Here is a 13,987-nt window from a genome sequence, read left to right as displayed (position 1 = left end):
CATATTTTAAAATATGGATAAACACCCAAAGATTATCAGACATCAGAGAAAAGTTTTTAACATGAAAGACAGAGACATATTAAAAAACAAAAGAAAACACAATAGGGTACCTTAAGAGAAACAGACTATGTAAAGAGAAAAAAAATTCAACAACCTAAAAAAATTAGTATCTTCAGAGAGGAAAAAAAAAACCCATGAAATAAAACATATTGCAAAAAGGAAAACACAGGAATTTTTTTTTTAAGTTCTTGAAAATTAAAAAAAAAAGTGGTATCAGAAATTAAAAGTAATAGAAAGGCCGAACAATGAAACTGAAAATAGAACAAAAAAGGTCCAGAAAGTGAAAAAAACAAGAAAACAGAGGGGGAGGTAATCGTAAATGAACAAACTGAATAAAGTCTCCCAGAAATGAAAAAGCATGGATGTCCAGACTGAAAGGGCCCATCAAGGTTCTAGCACAGTGTTTGAAAACAGGCCTGTGTCAATGCACATCATCATGAGGTTTCATAAAACTGGAATTTTAAATACTTTACAAAGTTTCAGATAAAGAAAAAATCACATAAATCATATACAAAAGCTCAGAAATCAGAATGGTATTTGGTTTGTCCATGGCAATCCTGCAAACTAGGAGAAACATAATCATTAAATCTAAGAAAAATAAATGAGTTTTACAGGAAAGAAAGGTAATCATTGCTGACTGCAATGCTGGATTTGAACAGCATTTATATATCATGGTAGTATAAGAACTGAATACTGATTTACTAAAATTAAAATATAACTTATAGGTTGAGACATATGAATTATTATTTTTGTACATAAAAGACCACTTATGGTTCAATCTGTCAAGAACATTAGAGACAGGAAGGGTGGATGGGTGGGTGGGTCAGGATATGTGTGCGTGTGTGTGTTAGGGTCCAAAAGAAGGGCATGCTAACATGATGCTTAAAACTAAAAATCAAGATGCAGTAAAATAAGTATACTATCTTTAAATAAATGCAGGTAAATATCGAAATAACACGTTTAAAGAGGCAAATGTAGTTGCCTATGAAGAGTGGTTTGGGGGAAAATAGGGGAGGTTAAAGGCTATTTTTTTAAAATAATCAATCTTGCTGGATTTTTTGACTCTGTACACTATTATATACCCTATTAAGACCAGGTGTAAATATTTGATAATATATAAATTCAATAAAAAGAAAACTTTAAAAAGATAACTGACTGTTATCTTTTTAAAGTTAGTTATAACAATGTCTAATTGTTCTTTACTTGCTTTTTGGATAACATGACATAAGCTATCCTTTTCTCAATAATGTTCAGAGTCTTAAAACTGGTGATAGCATTAATAATAGTAGAGCCTTTTAAATCACCATTTTGAAGACTCATTTTTAATGGTAAAAATACATATATATAAAAAGATAAAAACATATCTAATAAAGTAGGTGCTAAACAAATGAGTACACATGGACATAAAGATGACAATAATAGATAATGGGGACTCCAAAAGGAGGGAGGGTGGGATGGGGATAAGTATTGAAAAATTACCTATTGGATACAATGTTCACTATTTGGGTAACCGGTACCCTAGAAACCCAATCCCCACCACTATGCAATTTATCCATAAAGCAAACCTGCACATGTATCCTCTGGATCTATAATTTTAAAAAAACAGAAAATATGTTTAAAAGAAAAAAAAGAAACATAAGCAATAGATTGAAACATGTAACACTGTTTTTGTAGATCAAAACTATATATAGTTCAATCTAATAAACTGGGAGCTTGAGGGATGAGAAAGATGTTTATGTGTGTATGGGAGAGTTTGCTAAGATTTTTAAAAAATGTTTAAAAAATAAACACAAAACGATTATTTCAAATGTCTTTACTTACCCCAAAAGTAAAAGACAATTCCAGCACATCCGCTGCCCAACCCAATTCTATATCCTGTAAAGAATATAACCTTGTGTCTATCATTTATAAAAACCTCCTTCATCATTTAAAATGCATCTATATCCTTCATAACCCATCTATATCCTTCTCCCTAACCACTTACTTATAATTGTAAGAGCAATGTTTGCTAAAAAGTCTCCTTAATACTAAGAAATGATGGGCAAATCTTGAGCCTCAAGATGTTATATGACATACGATCTTTCTGACTTATATTCTCACCACTCTTTAGAAGAAATGACAGGCCAGTGTGTTCACAATCCACATACATTGACAGCATTATTTTGTCAGTATCTTTCCAAAACCAGCCAACTGCCCTGCGTATGAATGAGACCTGTAGTACATAAACATCTGATGATGATTTTTAAATGACATGAGTCAGATCTCCAGACCTTTAATATTATTCTATTTTCATTAAACAGTATTTATCAGCCACCTAGTGCCCAAGCCACTTTCTAAAATACCACAAAGGCAAAATCCCTGACTGGAAGGTACATGCATCCTATTAAGTACTACTGTGAACCCATTAAATAAAGTATAATATTGCTGACATTTCATTATGAAAGGATTGAAAGTTGTGATATACAATGGGGAGAGAAGAAGAGGAGAAAACCTTGGGTGTTCATGCTAGAAAAAACAACTCGCTTTAGGAGTCAAGCGAGACTTTTTGAGAATACATGTTATAACTTGAGTATTCATTCATTTTTGTATCCCTATAGCCCAGCACAGAAAAAACATGGCAAACCTCAGAAATGCTCAAAAAACAATTGCTAAATTAACCTAAAGACTGAACTGTACCTATCACAGCACCCAATGAGGCAAGAAAGTAAAGTTCAAATAATCTTTGGATACAGGTATGTTGGACGGCCAACATAATGAAAGTAACAGCATCTTTTCTAAGAGCAGCAGCTCCTTACCTGTTGTTGTACTGGTACTTGCTGTACCACCTGCGTAGGCACTGCTGCTTGACTAGCCACGGATGTTTGTAAAGTCACTGTTGAACCTGTGTCTGATCCAGTCTCTGATGTCTGCATGATGGTCTCTGAAATGGATTAAAATGAAATTAAAAGTTTAAAATGCTACTCCTGCATGACTAGTTTCCTTACAATTGTTCTTAATATCCTTTGCTGAAACTAACTTTCATTCTCATAATATAATCTCTTGTTTTTTTTGTTGTTTTTTTGAGACGGAGTTTCGCTCTTGTTACCCAGGCTGGAGTGCAATGGCGCCATCTCGGCTCACCGCAACCTCCGCCTACTGGGTTCAGGCAATTCTCCTGCCTCAGCCTCCTGAGTAGCTGGGATTACAGGCACGCGCCACCATGTCCAGCTAATTTTTTGTATTAGTAGAGACGGGGTTTCACCATGTTGACCACGATGGTCTCGATCTCTTGACCTCGTGATCCACCCGCCTTGGCCTCCCAAAGTGCTGGGATTACAGGCTTGAGCCACCGCACCCGGCCTCATAATATAATCTCTTATCCCAACATACCACCATGACAGTCCATGTATGTTTATAGTCATTTTGACCACTTGATAAATACAGAAAATTGCTAATCCACATTCTTTAAAAAAAATTCCCATTTGCACCTCTTATCCTGAGACTATCTAGGTAAATTTCACTGAAAGCTACCTTCTTTTTTTTTTTTTTTTTGAGACGGAGTTTCGCTCTTGTTACCCAGGCTGGAGTGCAATGGCGCAATCTCGGCTCACTGCAACCTCCGCCTCCTGGGTTCAGGCAATTCTCCTGCCTCAGCCTCCTGAGTAGCTGGGATTACAGGCACGCGCCACCATGCCCAGCTAATTTTTTGTATTTTTAGTAGAGACGGGGTTTCACCATGTTGACCAGGATGGTCTTGATCTCTTGACCTCGTGATCCATCTGCCTCGGCCTCCCAAAGTGCTGGGATTACAGGTGTGACCCACCACGCCCGGCCCGAAAGCTACCTTCTCTCTCATCTGTTATAAATTGTTTAAATCCCTTTATAAACTATCATCCAAAATTATGTCAAAATGCTCTTAATTTCAACACAAACCCTACCTCAATGTAAATGTCATAAATTCTACTTTCTAGACACTTTTATAGGCTGTTAGGATGCCACCAGAGTATAATTTAGAGTAAATCATTTCTAAGGTCCTTTTCAACTTTAAAACTTACTATTTGGTGATCAAAAACAAAGTATATCCAAAAGCCAACTGATACACCCTAAACTTAGCCAAAGGCTCAAGTTCACTAATTTTGTTTACAGTATAATATGGTACTAAAATTAAAATTCAATTATAGTCTTATACAAAGATAGCCACAAATCAATAATATTTAATATTATTGAAAGATGGGGAGACCACTATCATGTAAATGAGATTTGTAAACAAAGACATGAAACTACTTTCTCTCATTCACAATTCAATATGCCATGTTTCTCAGTTTTGCCTGACCTACTAATATAGAAGTAAATTTTGCATTGTTTACTCTAACAAGTATGCTTTCTCAGGCTTCCTGGCCTTGAAATCCCCTTTTACTACTTATGCATTCAACAAAATAAATATGAATGTCCTTGCTATTGAGCAAAGACCAGATTTCTAATTTTCTTTCCTGGGGGAATGGAGCAAGAGAAACAGTGTTTAATTGGTAGCATAAGAAAAATACTGCATCATGGTTTAAATCTATACAAAATATAGTAAACATTAATTTTCCCAAAGAAATTTTTGAAAGAGTATTCAGTTTTTCAAGGAGAAAATTAACCCCTCTTGGCATCTTTTGTCACAGCATGACTTCTAATTTTTTCCCCAAAACCTTCAATTATATTCAGTTTCAAAAATGGACCTCTGAAGACAACACATCTATTCTTCTTATTTTAAAAATGGGGAAACTAAATCCCAGAGAAAAGAGACTTGTTCAAAGTGACAGGAGTATACTTGGGACTGGACTTTTTCCACTCTAAATCTGTGCTTAATTTTCTTTCTAGACTTTGACATTGGCATCTTTTTAGGTGATTATTTTCTCACTCTTTTGTTAGTCAAACCCTAAAGCAGTACAATGTACCTAAAAAAGGTAGTAACAACTAGCATTGATTGACATATACTAACGATTCTTTTAAATGCTTGATATATTCATTAATTTAAAAATTAATCCATGTAACAACCCAGTTCAGTTGGTATGACTATAATCTGCATTTACAGATGAAGAATCTTGGGCACAAAGAGCAAAGGTGGCTAAGGTTTACAAAATAAAAGGAAAGTGATAAAGACAGTGGCAAATACTCCTAGGTAGGTTAGCTAATGCTCAGCTCCAGCATATCGTGAGTATGTGAGATACTTCCATTTTCCAAAAGCAGCTGAAAATCCAGATTTTTATGTGAAATCTCACCAACAGTGGGTCATTTATTTAAATGTAGTACTGATCAAACACACAGAGATACACACACACACACACACACACACACACGTACACTCTTTGAACTAGCATTAAGACCACAGAAATGACCAAAAATCTTAAGAATGACAGTACTTTTTACTACACAAAATACTTGCCTAATAAGTATTACTGGAAGACCAATAGTTCTCAAAATCTGGGGAGAGAATACACACATTAAGAACCCAATCTGTGCCTCTTCCTCTTTCTTCTATCTTAGAAGGTGGTGGGGGGTGGGGTGGGGCGGAAAAAGCCCTTTTTTAAAAAGAAAGCAAAAGCCAGGTTCCTTTTATTTTGTATATATTTATATGCCATTTGTGCTGTAGCAGAGGAACTATTAGTAAGAGTGAGGCAATGCTTTTCTGCAAAGAATAAGCAATGAACCAGACATTAGATATCATCTTCTGTGAGGTTTTTTTCAGCCTCTCTTGCCAACTCCAAGATGGCTGGTGGCCTCTGTCAAGTTTAGGGTGCAGATGAGGAAGACAGTATTGCCAGTTATAGCTTCTCCTTTAAGCTGCTCAATTAAGAGTAGAAGAATTTCTTACAATGATGTCACTCACACTAAATCTGCCTCCTATTTCTCCCAGAGCTGGCTGGGAACATTCCAGAGGCTAACTTGTTTGCGCATACACTGTATTGCAGACTAGTCTGCATACTCTTTTGGCATATGACCCATACTTTGACATCTACTGTTTTAGATTAAAGACATCAAAGAACATAAAGAAAACAGTTCTCTTTAAAAATTAAACCAACATTTAAAGTTATTCTTAACAACTCCCAATAAGTCACCTGGAAGAGTGTATCAGAAGATAAAAGGCATAGATTTGGAAACTGGCTTTCTATGGACTATATTCGACTTCCAGCTCAGGTTTTGTTTGACTCAGAGTGATTATAAAATTCTTCATTGCTAACATTAAAAAATCAGAAAACTTTGTATTAAAAAACAAATTTCCAGGCCGTGTGTGGTAGGTCATGCCTGTAGTCCCAACACTCTGGGAGGCCAAGGTGGGTGAATCACCTGAGGTCAGGAGTTCGAGACCAGCGTGGCCAACATGGTGAAACCCTGACTCTACTAAACAACAACAACAACAACAACAACTAGCTGGGCATGCTAGTGGGCACCTGTAATTCCAGCTACTAGGGAGGGTGAGACAGGAGAATCACTTGAACCTGGGAGGCAGAGGTTGCAGTGAGCTGAGATCGCCCATTATACTTCAGCCTGGGCAACTAGAGCAAAACTCTGTCTCAAAACAAAACAAACCCCCCCAAAAAAATTTCGAGAATTTCTTAAAACATATGAAAATTTTAAAAAGGTGAGCACATATTATGTGTTCTATAGGCAAATTATTTAAATGGCTATATTCTATTCAATTGCCTGGCCTCTACAGGCATTTGAGTTTGTGACTCTTTTGAGGGTAACCAGAAATCTATTTCTATTAATAAAGGTTGAAAGCAAAAATTTGCTTTTTGGGTTTAAAACAATATTGATAACATTTATACTAATTTTACACAGAAAAGTAATACCCAAGCTTAGACCATTTTACTACTAGAAATATATCACTAGATTAAAACTATAATTTTCCTCATTTTAAAGATAAGTTAACTGACGCACAGAGATGTTACATCACTTACCCAAGGCCATACAGACACTGCACAAAGAGAAGTAAAGAAAAGCAAACTGATGAATTTTTAGAATAAGACAGGAAAAAAGAAAAATATGTCAACTATTTAATAGGAGGAATCTTTACAGAATAGAGTAGGGAAAATAGGTAAAAAACAATGGTTATGAAACATAAAACTAGAGAGTCATGGAGAACTTTCCACCTAGCCTCTGGCTCTATCTACAAACCATATTCAAACTATTACATAAAGCCCAGTCCTGCACAACAAGTATAACACCAAGTATCAACCAAGTTCTAGTGTATTTTCTGTTGGTTCCCAAATTACTGCTCATAGGTCTGATCTACTTGGCTCCTGGACTATAGGGTTACGCCAGTTGATAAAAACTTAGGCTCTCTTTTGTGTCTCCATTTTCCTTCATAGAAACAATCTCATTTTACTCTGATTTCACTATCTTTGGCCTTGAGAAGGAGGCTCTCTTTGCCAACCTTTATGATATTATAGGGTATCAATCACATCTCTTCCACAGATTGACTGATAAGATCATAATTGGGCCTCTCCTTTAATAAAGTCTTTTCTGGTGCCAGGCACTAGACTAAGTGCTTTAAATACATTTTCTAGTTCAATCTTCAGAAGAACCCCCAATGGACGTGTTATCCCCATTTAACAAAGAAACAGAGGCACAAAGGAATTAAATAACTCGCCAAGAGCCATACAACTAGTAAGAGAGAAAGCCTGAATTCACTTGATGTCTGTCTGACTCTAAAGTGCGTGATGTCAACCACTACATAGACTGCCTTTGCAATATCATGACAATAGGGCTTCAAATGAAAAGCTAGAAACTGTTGGTCTGGACAGCAATCTTTGAGGTTCTAAATCCATATTATACGGTCTACACTTCCAATAATAATAGAAGACATCCCCTCTCCCTGATACCAAAGTTAGGAAGTATTTCTTCTCTTTCAACTGAGGCCATAAAACCCCATTAGTATATATTTTTCCAGAGGCATTTTTACTATTAATTCTGAAGACCTGATAAAAACAGCAGATCAATTAGAATGTTAAAGCATGTTTGAGGAGTACAACCCTCCTGCCAAATTTTGCTAAACAGATCATTTAAGCCCACTGACACATTCATAGTATTCTGGTAGCCTTCCAACATTTCTGCAAAGTAAGGATTGTCACATGAGAGCAGTGTCCTAGCATGTTCCATTTTAGGTTTTGTTTTACTCCCAGCATAATAGCTTATGAGTACATTTGAGGTGTTCCCATTCATCAGGCAGTGGTTTCTGGTGTTGTGTTTTGTTTATGTTTGGGAGTAATTTGGTTAGTTTAGTTCCTTCACAGCCTCCTTTCAAGTGATATTTATTTATCAGTCACAAATGCCTTCACATTAACCCATTCTGATAAGCTAAATAAACCCCTGCAGTTTGTCACTGATGCCGCCCATATGTAAATGAGTTGTATATTCTTACAGGAGAGACATGCACAATTTCAGTCTAGTCATCCTCGCCTAATGTGGCTGTCAGGTGTGTCATGAGCAACAGATGCTTGTTTGACAAAGGACCTTTTTATTCTGGCTAATTAAGCAGTTGGACACACCCGCCTGTTAACGGTTCTGCTTTGTACAGCCAGCTCTGGCTGAATCATGCGAATCTCCAGCTAAATAGGCCACATTTTGAAAGAAGGCTAATTAACCCCTAGGAGAAGGAAAAGATATTGCAAAAACCCAGCTGCTGAATGGAACAAGATTAGCATTTCTTCAACCTGATGGGTAAAACCTAGGCAAAGCAAATGTGTTTGGAACAAACATGCATTATTGCAAGTTTTAAGGCATTCAAATGTTCTTTGTGGAACTTCCTGAAGATTATTTAATACACTCAAATTCACAGTTGGATTCCTTTTATCACTTACAATGTACATGCCAGATTAAATGGATTAATAGTCTGACCTAATCAATTACTTATCAAACAGAAATATGTTATTGGACTAGCTTAAAAATAGGTAGTATTCACCTAATTTTTATTGGGGTCTTTCATCCTGAAATGATTTGCTCTCCTAAAGAGCAACACGACTGCAAAGTTTGGTTCCACTATACTTACTGTATTGTTTTTAATACTGAGGAATGTAACAGGTTTTAATTCAGTCTAGAAAACAAAGACCTGTAATTTAATTTTCAAGCACAACAGAGAATTTCCTTCCTTTTTCCTTAGCATAGAAAGACAAAAGATGCTAGTTCCAATTCCTACTTGAACCAAATTAACCAAAATTATTATGATAGTTACTTAATGGGTATAGTAAAAATAAACGACATCTAAAATGTGGCCATATTCAAGAATAACTTATTTACAAGAGTATTAGAAACTTGGTTCAACATAAGATCATAAAAATGCCATTTACGGAAAAAATAAATGTTTTGCAGTTGAAAATTACTATTTTTAAAATATGGAACAAGGAGTTTAACACTGGTGTGTTGGTGTGCTTTTACATAAAGACTCAAAATTATTGTAATGAAGTTCTGCAGCATAACACTAATGCTCTGATTCAGCATTCCTAAATAAATGTTGGAAAATAATAGTAGCACATATAGTGCCTATAGTAATTAAGATTTCTATTAAAATTAAGACAACTAAAATGAGCACTGCTTTTGGGGAGGAAATTACTGATATTTAACATAAATTTCATATAAAATGTACACAATTCTGAATATTCTGGAGTAGATAATAAACAATATTAAGATTACTCTAACAATAGCAACAAAAAAAACCTTAAGGACATGGGCAACTTCAAGGAAGATAATGTACAATGATGGAGCATAGTAGAAATTATCAATGCATATATACATATTACATACATAAGTAGTCATGTACTAAATTTAATGTGTTGAAACTCTGGCAAAAAACATATTGAGCTGATTACTTTACCTACAAATATAAAACACTTGGCTTTCTTCCACCTTCACCCAGTACAAATGAAAAAACTAGTTAATCTACAAACTGTAGTCAAACACCAACCCTTCTTTACTTAAAACACATCTTTGTGAAACATTTATTCATTGTAAAACATAGGACTTTATCAAATCAATAAATCAAGTAAACGAGGAATGCAAAAAGAAAATTCATGATTTTCTGTATTAAAAAGTACTACCTCTCTATTTAGGTTTGATGTTGTAATCCTCATGACTGTGTACGATAAATCTTTGTACTAAATTGACCTGTAGAAAAATGATGGAATGATAATAGCGTAGACTGTTCAGCAGTCATCTTCCTGTGATAACTGATGACAGTGATTAATGCTGAAGATGATTAATCAGCACACTGGTAACATATACAGGTTGCCTGGGTAACTTTTTTCACTTTTCAAAGATTTTCTCTTAACTAATTCTTTCCTTGACTCAGAATAGATTATGAAAAACAATTACTTAAAGGAAAAAATGAAATTACTGTAATTTTTATCTTAAAGGACTAATTACCAAAAACTAAAATAAAACAATCCCTTAACACTGAAGCCAAACTGCTGAAAAGACACAGAACAGGAGCAAAGGGAAGGCAAAGATTAGCTTAAAAGGCAGCATTATTCACACAGCCACAAAATAAACAAGCAGGTAGTACTGCACCAGAGTTTCCTTTGGATTTTACAGGGAGTGACAGCCAGAACAGAAATTCTTAATTTTCTTCACATCAGAAAAGACTCCAATGACACTGTTCCTCTTAGATGATCTTGCCTACACAAGAATTTTTTTTCCCTCATCTCTTTTCTTTTTATAAAAGTGCAGAATAGAGTGTTTTGCAGTTCCTAACTATTCTAATGACAGTCTCAAAGAGATCAACACATCTAAAAGGAAAAAATAATACTTTATAATAACACTGCTAATAATGGAAATAATATACCCCATTTTAAATGTACAGTATCTTAAAGAACTGAATTCTCATTACTGCCATTTTCTAGCAAATGTAGTGAACATGGGTGTAAGTGGACCTCAAAAAAACCTCTATATATCCATATACACACAAATTCTGAAAACACTTGCTGTAAAACATAATGCTATTAAATTTTTACACTGACTTTCATTATAATAATGTATATGTATATACACTTGGAATAAAGACTTGGCCAAAGGATAAAAATGAAAACAGATTAAAGTCTATAGCCAATTCTGTAAATTCAGATAGTTAACAGAAAAATTATTTCTCTGTAAAAAATCAGTAGAATCTGAAATAAATCAACTATACTGAATTAAAAACAGTTCTACTAGTACTTATCTATGGGAACTGGTGATACACTCCATGTATGGCTGTCCTTCCAATTCAATATAAAGCATCTTCTTGCCTCCAGAAACACTAATTCCTTTAAAACATCCTTACTGTATAGGTATATCATCTAAAGCTGGTTATCCTAGGCTATCTCATAAATTTTTAGTTAATAGCCTTAACTGGGTTTATTACAATGCTCAAAATCCACTGTAAATTCTTTATAAAAATAAAGTTGCCATTATACAATATTTTAGGTAACTGTGAATTTTCATGTATAAGTTTCATTTTCCTCTCTCTCATTATACTTTGGTGGTCTCCCATGGACATTAAAATGGGGAAAAAACTCTTCTTTTATCCTTCATAATACATTAATTATAATATAATCACTTCTTTCATCACCAAACTTATTCAGAAGACTTATCTACAGTCACTGTCTTCATTTCTCCCCATTCTACTCAACTCCTAACACCATGTTAGTTTCTGCCACATCCTTCCAAGAGAAGATCATCTTTTCCAAAGTAACTAAGGGACAATCTTACAGTCTGCAAATTCTATGACTTTTTCTTATTTTTCACGCTCATTGTACTATCAAATTACACTTGAAATTAATGACAATCTTTTTTACTGAAAAGTTCTTCCTCCTTGCCTTTCAAGACATTCAGTTTTTCTGATTTTCTTCCTACCTGTCTGGCCAGTCTGTTTTCCTCAGAAGTTTAATTTCCTCCCTTTGAACAGAAAAAAAAAAAAAGAGTTGAGCTGGCGTATTCCTTCTGCTCTCTCAACAGTCTGTTTTAAAGAGATTAGCCACTAATAACTATTATCTGTATGTGAATAAGTTCCAAATCCATAGCTCTAGTCAATACCCTTCCTTCTACTGAGCTACAGTTCTAGATTTTTAACAACCTATTGAATCTTTTCAAATAGCCTATCATCATTACAAAGTCCAGCTGGTCACATGAAATCATCAAAAGTCAATTTAGATTTTCATCCTTTCTATTAAACTTTCTGCCACTAACTGCTGTTACATGCCTTGGGGGATATACAGTCTGCCCTCAATGAGTTCAGATTCTATTGACGGCATAAGACAAAAGTGGTAATCTTGGGATACAGTCATTTTGGCATCCTTTTTTTTCAAAGAGGCCTAAAAGTAAGAGCCAGATTTCTTTTCTCTCTCATCTTCTAAATTTAATAAGTTACTGAGTCTGCTTCCTTATTACATCTCAAAATTACACCCACATATCTACATCTTGCCACACAGATCCCTAGAGTTCAAGCCACTCCTTACAATAGGTGCTCAGTGCCCTCAGGATAAACTGCAAACCTTTACCTAACAAGGCTTAGGAGGCTTTTCAGAATATAGCTCCTGCCTACTGTCTTCTCAAGAGTATATACAGTCCAGCCTATGGAACTACCCACAGTTCCCCAACCCTGAGGCATTTGATTTTTTGTCTTGTTTTTTTTTGTTTTTCTTGAGACAAGGTCTTACTCTGTCACCCAGGCTGTAGTGCAGTGGCACAGACGTGGCTCACTCTGCAGCCTCGACCTCCCAGGCCCTGGTGATTCTCCCATCTCAGCCTCCTGAGTAGCTGGGACCACATGCTCATACCACCATGCTCGGTGGCTAATTTTTTGGATTTTTTTGTAGAGACAGGGCTTCACAATGTTGCCTACCCTAGTCTCAAACCGGTGGACTCAAGTGATCAACCTGCCTCCGCCTCCCAAAATGCTGGGATTACAGGCGTGAGCCACCAAGCCCAGTCAACCCTGGGGACATATAAATAGGCAGTTTCTTCTGCTCGAAACAATTTTTCCTTCTTACCTTCTCTCATCTTCACTTTGTCTTTCAGGTCTCAGGAGAAATCCTACTCTCCCCTGATAGCTTCCCAAACAACCACCACTTCACCTTGCTCCTAACAAGTCCAAATCTGGTGTCCTCACGGTATTCCTATATCACGCTATCTTTACTCAGTACACAGCAATTATCACATCTATAGTGTAACTGTTTCTCCAAGATTAGCAGTTCCATGAACAAATGGACTATACTTATCTTTTCACCTACACTTGTAGCCACAGTGCCCAATATATACATAGAATCTTTGATTTGTTGAATGAACAATCTCCAAAGAAGATGAGTTTAAGACCCTATTGGAACATTACTATTAGAATATGCTGTATCAGAGGCAAATTCTATATAATTTTTAAAAAGTCTACATAAACATAATTGTATATTACAGTCATTTTAAATCAAGTTATTGTTTTTTCTTAATTTTCTAATGTGACTTCATGTTCAATTTCTATTACAATGGAATTTTATAACAACTCCCATGTTCAAAGAATTAAAAGACTCAAAAGATTTTGTGCATAATTTTTTAAAATAAACAAGATAAGGATTAAGTAAACTCAAATGAACAAATGAAGTCTTCAGCTATTGCTCTGAACCTTCTGACATATCATTTACTGTTTTTTTTTGTTGTTGTTGTTGTTTTGAGATGGAGTTTCGCTCTTGTTACCCAGGCTGGAGTGCAATGGCACGATCTCGACTCACTGCAACTTCCACCTCCTGGGTTCAGGCAATTCTCCTGCCTCAGCCTCCTGAGTAGCTGGGATTACAGGCACGCGCCACCATGCCCAGTTAATTTTTTGTATTAGTAGAGACGGGGTTTCACCATGTTGACCAGGATGGTCTCGATCTCTTGACCTCGTGATCCACCCGCCTTGGCCTCCCAAAGTGCTGGGATTACAGGCTTGAGCCACCGCGCCCGG

At 35.7% G+C, this 13,987-nt stretch overlaps 1 protein-coding gene across 5 annotated transcripts in view; it reads right to left on the bottom strand.

Annotated features, from left to right (window-relative positions):
* Positions 1–13,987, bottom strand: part of RFX3 (regulatory factor X3) — a 296,633-nt gene that overhangs the window by 163,852 nt on the left and 118,794 nt on the right. For 3 of the 5 annotated variants that reach the window (XM_064361481.1, XM_064361480.1, XM_064361482.1), the window contains exons 2-3: positions 2,856–2,980; positions 1,882–1,935 (exon numbers count right to left, since the gene is read on the bottom strand). In XM_064361481.1, the coding sequence (XP_064217551.1) occupies positions 1,882–1,935; positions 2,856–2,972 (171 nt within the window). In that variant the 5' untranslated portion in view covers positions 2,973–2,980. The remainder of the gene's footprint in view (positions 1–1,881; positions 1,936–2,855; positions 2,981–13,987) is intronic. The other 2 variants (XM_012454573.2, XM_064361483.1) reach the window with 1 other exon arrangement.

This window comes from Aotus nancymaae, unplaced genomic scaffold (genome assembly GCF_030222135.1).
Source record: "Aotus nancymaae isolate 86718 unplaced genomic scaffold, 86718_ANA_hifiasm-v0.15.2.pri h1tg000041l, whole genome shotgun sequence".
In the NCBI taxonomy this organism is placed as follows: Eukaryota; Metazoa; Chordata; class Mammalia; order Primates; family Aotidae; genus Aotus; species Aotus nancymaae.
The sequence above is the reverse complement of the archived record's forward strand: the minus strand, read 5'-3'. Positions and strand labels throughout refer to the sequence as shown.